Source organism: Eublepharis macularius, chromosome 18, assembly GCF_028583425.1.
Source record: "Eublepharis macularius isolate TG4126 chromosome 18, MPM_Emac_v1.0, whole genome shotgun sequence".
Taxonomy (NCBI): Eukaryota; Metazoa; Chordata; class Lepidosauria; order Squamata; family Eublepharidae; genus Eublepharis; species Eublepharis macularius.
The window spans coordinates 10,801,504-10,810,173 of NC_072807.1; the positions used below are offsets into that span (position 1 = coordinate 10,801,504).

The 8,670-nt window shown below is 40.6% G+C and overlaps 1 protein-coding gene across 1 annotated transcript; it reads left to right on the top strand.

Moving 5' to 3' along the window:
- Positions 1-4,440: 4,440 nt before the first annotated feature.
- On the top strand, positions 4,441-5,385 carry LOC129345735 (olfactory receptor 10R2-like). The gene has a single exon (XM_055002968.1). The coding sequence runs from the start codon at positions 4,441-4,443 to the stop codon at positions 5,383-5,385; it is 945 nt and encodes a 314-aa protein (XP_054858943.1).
- The last annotated feature ends 3,285 nt before the right edge of the window (positions 5,386-8,670 follow it).

An 8,670-nucleotide genomic window follows, 5' to 3' on the forward strand; every position in this document is an offset into this window, starting at 1 on the left:
TTAAAACCATAAAGTCGTTTCTAAAGTTTGCACACTAAGTGTTTATTCTGTTCATTTGTGAACCCTGGAGGTTGACTCATACATAATTCTTCCTCAATTTCACCATGTAAAAATGCAGTCTTTATATCCAGGTGTTCTGTTTGCATGTTTCTAGAAGCTGCTATGCTTAAAAGCATCCTGATTGTGGAATATTTTACAACTGGTGCAAAAATTTGATCATAATCAGTTCCATAAATCTGAGAATATCCTTTGGCTACTAATTTAGCTTTGTATCTCTCAGCTGCACCATTCTCATTTTTATTAGCTTTAAAAACCCATTTACATCCAATGACATTCTTACCCTTAGGTAGTTTTGTGAGAGTCCATGTTTTGTTCTTGTGTAGAGCATCTATTTCCTCTTGTGCTGCTTCCTTCCATTTCTTTGCTTCTGGTTCAGGCATTTGTTGAACTTCGGCCCATGAAGTTGGTTCTTGTGGTGGCGACGACCTTGCAAGGTAGGTCAGTCTCTCGGCTGGAACTCCTCTGTTGACGCGCTGAGAGCGCCTAAGGTCCTGAGTCACCTCTGCCTCCGCAGCGGGCTCTGGCTCTTCAGGCACATCTACTGGCCTGGGAATTTCCACCTTTATTCTCTCACCTGGTCAGGCTTCTGGTTGCATCTGCTCAGTGGCTGCACCCATTGCCTCATCACCGGGTTGGATATCTGGTCGCATCTGCGTAGCGATGTCATCTGGCCGATACAGCAGTAGCTGGCTGTCATCATTATCTTCTTCTGAAAGGTCATGTGTAGCAGCATTCTGGTTGCTCCTCTGTTGCTCATCAGATTGCACAACTCTGCTTACATTAACACTGTTAGTTTCTGGGTTAAAGATCCTGTATCCCTTACATCCTGGAGCATATCCTACTAAGGCTCTGGGTTCTAGTTTGTATCTCTTTTCTTCTGGTATGTGAGCATATGCTTTGCATCCAAATACTCTAAGATGTTCAATGTTTGGCTTCCTATTATGCCATAACTCATCAGGAGTTTTGTTTGTAGCTTTAGTGGACAATCTGTTTTGTAAGTAGATTGCAGTCGTGGCCGCTTCTCCCCAGTGTCTGTAGGGAAGTCCTGAATCAATTAGCATACATCTGACCATATTCATGATAGAACGATTTTTACGCTCTGCCATCCCATTATGTTCAGGGTTATAAGGAACAGTAAATCTATGTTGAATACCATTTTCCCTGAGAAATCTCTGTGTGGCATGAGAAACATACTCACTGCCATTGTCACTTTGAAAGGCTTGAGGTTTCCTGTTGAACTTGTTAGACACCATGGAAACATAATCACGCAGTTTCTGCTCAGTCTGCGATTTTTCTTTCAGCAAATAGCACACTGTATATCTCGAGAAGTCGTCAATGAAAGACAACATATAAAGGTTATTTCCTGTTGATGCTGGTTTAATAGGACCACATAAATCAGTATGGATTAGTTCAAGTGCTTGCCTTGAGCACCTTTGGTTTTGTTTGGTAACTGAAGGTCGAGTTGCCTTTCCCTTTATACAACAAACACATAATTCATCATCATTGCCACATGCACTTATATTAATACCTGTTACCAAGTCCTTACACTGCAGCTCCTTTATGGCTTGCATATCACAATGTGCAAATCTTCTATGCCAGAGTTCAATTGGTTCTCCTTTTGTGGTAGCTATTGTTGCCCTGTAGGCTTTTTTTCCTTGGCAGTCCAGTTCAAAAACACCATTTCTGAGACTACCTGTGGAATATATCTCTCCTTTGCGAGAAACTGTACATTTGTTATTCTCAAAGTGTATAGAAAATCATTTTTCTGATAGTACAGGTACGCTTAGTAGGTTTGCCTTTAAATCAGGAATGTATAAAATTTCTACTTTAATTATCTTTTTAGAGATATCATTATTACAATGAATCATAATTGAGCCTTGGCCATCAATATTCACACATGTGCCAGCAGCCATCGTAACTCTTTTAGATGCACTGGTATCCAATTCATAAAACAGATTAGTATCTGATGCCATGTGCACAGTTGCACCACTATCTAATAACTAGCACTGTGGGCTATCATTTATTCGAGCCATATGAGACACATGATAATTACTATCAGCCCTTGTTTGAGGAAAATCTCTGAAATTACTAGCTCTTGATTTAGAAAAATCTCTGTTTCTCTCTGCCTGTTGGTTCCTGCTTGCAGCAGTATAATTGTTTCTGCCCTTGTGGCTGTAGCTTCTGTTGCTAAAACACTCCCTCTGGAGGTGGCCAGGCTTATTGCATTTGCAGCAGAAGGGCGGAGTCTGCCTTTCTCTAGGATTGGCTCTTTGCCTGTAATCAATTTGCTTAGGCCCTGCCCCTCTGGGTCTGGCCTCACTGACCATGAAACATGAGTCAGTCTTGCATTTCTTTTCCTGAGGATAAGATCTCTGTTCATCATACTGTGATCTTATCTGATCTAGCGCTTCCTCCAATGTAGCCTCTTTTTCAGTAAGAGACTTTGCTAAACTGGAATAACTCTTTGGTAGTGAGCTTAAAACTAGAGCAATTTTCAAATCTTCAGCTAGAATCTGACCAACAGTAGCTAGTTTATCTATTTGATTCAACAAAGATTCACTACGAGCATTCACATCTCCATTTTGTTCCATTTTAGTTGAAAATAGGTCTCTGAACAAAGCAATTTGTAGTAGTTGGCCTGACATTTTCAAGAAATTTAGAAGTATTTCTCTAGAAAACTTTATTTTCCCTCTTTAACTTTTTTCTTTTTCTGTATACTAGGCTCAAGTTAGCCAAAAAGTTTTAAAAGGAGGTTTCTCTGCCTTTCTGTGCACTTTTGAGGGTAGGGAAAAACTGTTAGGCTTTTCACCTAATTTATTTCTTTGTTCCTCGTGAGGTTACCTGTGAGGGCATTCACGTGCTAATCAAGTCCTTTGTTCTACATGGCTGTAAAACCTTTGCAGTTTCAAGGGGGGTGGGAAACTTTGCAGTTTAAAACTCTTTACTTCTAGATTCAGTTTTGCAGTTTAAAAAAAACCTTTTGCTTCTTAGATTCAACTATGGGCTTTCCTTTGGCCATGAGGAACTTCCCTGAGGAACTTATTAAATTCAAGTCTGGGCTACCATAACCCTGTTAGGAATTATGTATTTTTAGTTTGGTTTTAGTTTAGTAATTTAGCAGAGTAACGTAGCAGAGCAATTTAGTCAGAAGCATTTAAACCCTTACAAACGTGTATTAATTAATCCTCAGACAAAATTCATAGAAAGATAGAACTTACAGTTTATTGTAGCAGATTTCTTCCATAGTAATATCTTCTGGTAATAAGAAGGGAAAGATCCTAATCTAAAGAGCTACATTCCCTAGTCTAATGCCACGGCCTGAAACTAGGCAGCGAGGCTGGAAGTGGGTCTGTGGACAAAAAGGACTCCATAAGGAGCATGGTGGCTTTACATCTTTTCTCTTTTGGATGACCATGAGGGAAGGTGTGAAATTTCCCAAGAGGCACAGAGGCAAGAGAGGAGGAGTCAGTAGGCGTTCCCACCTTAGACAAGAGAGTGGCAAGTTGCTAGACTTATACATTACATTCAAAGAGACATGCCACACCACCCAGAGTCCAAAGGCAGGCTGAATCGCCTATTCCAACAAAAAGTGCTACTGGACTCTTGCTCTTTTCAAATATCAGAAGGGATATCACATCGAAAATAGAGCAGACATGTTTTCTCTTGCTCCAGAGGGCAGGGTGGAAATTATACACAGGTAGATTTTGGCTAAATAGTAGGACAAATTTACTGATTATAAGAACTGTTCAGCACAGCAGTGGAACATGTTGTCTCAGGTGGTGAAGGACTAACTTTCACTTAAGGACTAACCAAGGCTGAGAGACCATCTTTCTGAGATGCTGTAGTTGCATATTCCTGTTCTTAACGGGAGGTTGGACTGGACGTCCTCCAAGATGCCTTCTCATTCTAACAGTGTATGACTGTAACTCAGAAGTATTTTCAGGAGAACCTCAAAAGTTTATATATTTGAGATGATGGTACTCCTACAAAGTCTCTCGACAGTCCTTAATCTCATGTTATTGATTTGCTGTTCTTAGGAGACGAAGGAAAAACAAGATAATCCCTCAAAAACATCTGGTGTGATGCAGAAGAGTTCATAGTAGCCACATACCCATTAGCAGCGGAATCTCCATCATTAACAAACAACTTTGACAGACAGACTTTGCCCCTGAGATCATGAACGCACCAAGCGGGTTTCTCCCTGCTGCACCGCTATTTCTCAAGACAACATAAACCACCTTTTCTCCCTCAATGAGTAGCCTGCATCCAATTTGTGAGTTAAAACATTTTAAAGTATTTATTTGTAAAAAGTCTTAATTCATTGGCATTTATAAAAAAAAATTGTAAGAGTGTAATCGTTTCATTCCAGATTCAACATCGATGGAACGAGAAAATCAAAGTGTGGTGACAGAATTCATCCTCATTGGATTTTCGGGTTTCCCAGGACTGCAGGTCCCACTGTTTGTAGTGTTCATCATAATGTACTTCACTATTTTGACAGGAAATATCATTATTGTCACTACGATAAATCACGACTCCAGCCTCCACACCCCCATGTACTTCTTCCTCGCCATTCTCTCCAGTTCAGAAATCTGTTACACACTCATTATTATCCCAAATATGCTTACAAATCTTCTAAGAGTAAAGGCAACGATTTCATTTGTTGGCTGTGCTACTCAGATGTGTATGTTCCTGGGCTTTGGCTGTACAAACTGTATGCTTCTCACAGTGATGGGGTATGACCGATATGTGTCCATATGTAAACCTTTGCATTACCAGGTGCTGATGAATCAGGGATTCTGTACTAAACTGGTTGTCTTTTCAGCAACTACTGGTTTTCTTTTTTCTACAATTGAGACAATTTTCGTATTTACCTTGCCGTTCTGCGGGCTGAATAAAATCAATCACTTCTTTTGTGATTTAGCACCTTTACTTGAGCTAGCCTGTGCCCGAAATTATATAGGAGAAGCTGTCATTTTTCTTATTTGTTTTTTGGTAGTATTTTGCTCATTCTTTCTGATCCTTCTGTCCTACATTTTAATCTTAAACACAATCCTGAAAATCCCCACCACAGATGGGAAACGGAAAGCCTTTTCAACGTGTGCATCTCATCTTATTGTGGTTATCGTGCACTTTGGATGTATTTCCATTATTTACCTGAGGCCCAAATCCAGGTATACTTTGAATGGAGACACATTGATCTCTGTTACATACACGCTGGTGACTCCATTGCTGAATCCGGTTGTTTACAGCTTGAGGAACAAAGATGTCCAAGTAGCACTCAAGAAATCCCTGGGCAGGAGCACGTGCACCAAAAAGATATGAGAAGCTCTTTGGGCTCACTGTAAGTCCAGTGGCACCTTAAGAAGAACAATATCCATGCTGGTATGAGCTTTTGCAAGACACAGCTCACTTCCTTAGGTACTATAGAAGAAAGAAGCCCCTTTACCTTAGTTTTACAGAACATTACAGGGAGGGAGCAGGAAAGATGGAGGAGTTTTGCAGAGAGAGGCGTAATATAATAAATCCAGTGAGATTCTTTATGTGGGAACTTGAACCCCTATGTGGGGTAGTTTAATGGATGATGGGAGAGATTACAGGTTCCTACATTAGGTGAAGATAAACAAAAGTGCAATAAAATAAATGACAAATTAATTAAAGAAGAGGTAGTTGGATATATGAGAAAATTGAACATCAGTAAAGGGTTACTGTATGATGCAATAGGTGAACAACAGGGTGTTATAATTATTAAAGAGTCCTCTGGAGTTATTAGAAATTATAATGAATTAAGAATCCCAAATTTCAGTTTAAGCCAGAATGACAGAAGGTGTTTATTTTCTGGACGAGTTCTAATTCAGCCCTTTCATGTGGCATATTCCTTTTGAAGTTTTTCTGTCGAATAGGGGCTTTCAGATCTGCAACAGGATGTCTGGAGAGATTAATAGAAAAGAGTCTAGTAGCACCTTTAAGACTAACCAACTTTACTGTAGCATAAGCTTTCGAGAATCACAGTTCTCTTTGTCAGATGCATGGAGGGTAAGAAGAAAATGGTCAGATATATAGGTGGAGAGGGGAGGAAGAGTACATGCAATCAGTAGCATCTGAAAATGGGATCAGTTTGCTGCTGATAATGAAATCAGTTACTTTTGATAATGAGCTAACCATTCATAGTCCCTATTCAGTCCCAGCTTGACAGAGTCAAATTTACATATGAATTCCAATTCAGCAGCTTCCCGTTGGATTCTGGTTTTGAAAGGTTTCTGTTGAACTACAGTGACCTTTAAGTCCTTGATGGAATGTCCTGGTAGATTAAAGTGTTCTCCCACTTGTTTCTGGATGTTGCCATTTTTAATGTCAGATTTGTGTCCATTTATTCTTTTGTGCAGAGGTTGGCTGGTTTGTCCAATGTACAGAGCAGATGGACATTGATCTGGACTGCTCAAAGCTTGTGAGAAAATTCTTCTACCCATTCTGTTTTGCATTTCTGTTCCTGAAATTCTGATTGTAACATTATAAATGTAAAGGCCATGAGAAAGGCACAGTGAGTTTGCTTCCACTACACACTGAAGGCTAAGAATTGTTTATATCCGGAGATATTCAGCTCCGGCCTTGGGTATCTTTTCCCAGTTATGTTTTGAAATTAATGTTATTCTTACTGTGTTCCTTTAACTGCTGGCTATATCTTGTCACTCTCCACTGTCCAGAAGATCATGTACTTTGACTTGTTTGTTTGTAAGAACTGGCTGCTTGTTTACAGAATTGTATGAAATCTTATGAACTGTATACAATCTTTTCTATATTGACTGAAAGGTATAAAATACATGTGCTGATGCTTCTCTGTATACATTCCGTTACCAAATTGACTGCATCAAGGGATATTGCTAAATAAACCTTTTTACTTCTATGATGGCCAAGTTTAAATACCTTAAGTTATTTCTCATATTAGTACTGAAGTGAGGAAATCTACAATTGGCTAAGGGTGTTGGTTTATTTCCCCCAATAATAGGTTAATTTCTTGTGAAAAGAAAAAGGATGGTTCCCTGTGGTTCTGCTCACTGAAATCTGCCCAGCACATTTTAAGATTCTTTCTTTTTAAGGCGGCCAATACATACCAGCGGCCCTCAAATTATACCCAACTTTAGTACGGTATAATGGTTGGTTCATCTTCTTCGTGTTTTGCTTCCTTAGAGAAAACACAATTGAAACTTCTGAGAGCTTTATTTCGATTCCCCAGCTCTGTTTCCAAATATAGTTTACATTTGGAATCTGGCCTGATAAGAGTTGAGGCCAAGGTTAATTTGGCCTACCTAAGCTCATAGCTTAGGCTAAGTCATTTTCCTTCTGATATCACATCTTTAATACTTAGGGAGGGCTTTTGCTCTTCCTGGCTCAAGGCAATCCATCAGAAGTTGAACCTGTTAGGTTTTTCCTCTCGAGTCCCTTCAAATAATTCCATTAGAGCAAGCCAGGACCATAATCAAGCAAAGGGTTTAAGACAGTGATGGTGAACCTTTTTGAGCCCGAGTGCCCAAACTGCAACATAAAACCAACTTACTTATTTCAAAGTGCCAACACTGCAATTAAACCTGAATACTGAGGTTTTAGTTAAGAAAAAACAACTCATACAGTTGTCTGAACTAATTAACATCTCTCTCTCTCTCTCTCTCTCTCTCTCTCTCTCTCTCTCACTCACTCACTCACTCACTCAGGAGCCACGAATGAAAATAAAGCAAGAGAAATCAAAGCAGTTTGCCCTTCTTTACACCAGCAGCCCAGCTTGCAGGCAGGCAGGCAGGCAGGCAGGCAGGCAGTCAGTCAGTCAGTCAGTCTCTCTCTCTCACTCACTCACTCACTCACTCACTCACTCACTCACTCAGGAGTCATGAATGAAAGTAAAGCAAGTTAAATCAATTCAGTTTGCCCTCCTTTACACCAGCAGCCCGGCTTGCAAGCACTCGCACTCGCACTCGCACTCGCACTCGCACTCGCACTCTCTCTCTCTCTCTCTCTTTCTCTCTCTCTCTCTCTCACACACACACACTCAGGAGTCACAAATGAAAGTAAAGCAAGTTAAATCAAAGCGGTTTGCCCTTCTTTACACCAGCAACCCAACTTGCCAGCTCTCTCTCTTTCTCACTCACTCACTCACTCACTCACTTAGGAGCTAGGAATGAAAATAAAGCAAGTGAAATCAAAGCAGTTTGCCCTTCTTTACACCAGCAGCCTGGCTTGCAGTCAGTCAGTCACTCAGTCAGTCACTCACTCAGGAGTCATGAATGAAAGGAAAGCAAGTTAAATCAAAGCAGTTTGCCCTCTCTTACACCAGCAGCCCCACTTGCAAGCTCTCTCTCTCTCTCTCTCACTCAGGAATCATGAATGAAAGTAAAGCAAGTTAAATCAAAACAGCTTACACTCCTTTAGAAAGCCAGCCCCAGCAGCCCAGCTGCTGCCTCCAATTCCTGCTGCCAAAGAGACGGGCAGCAGGGAGTTAGCATTGAGGAAAAGGAATCGCGTGGGCAGGGCCAAAACCCATGTGATCTCTGTTTAGAGCTACTGGAATGCCATTCCAGGTGTTCCCCCTCCAAATGAGCCCTGGACCTAGCGATCCGG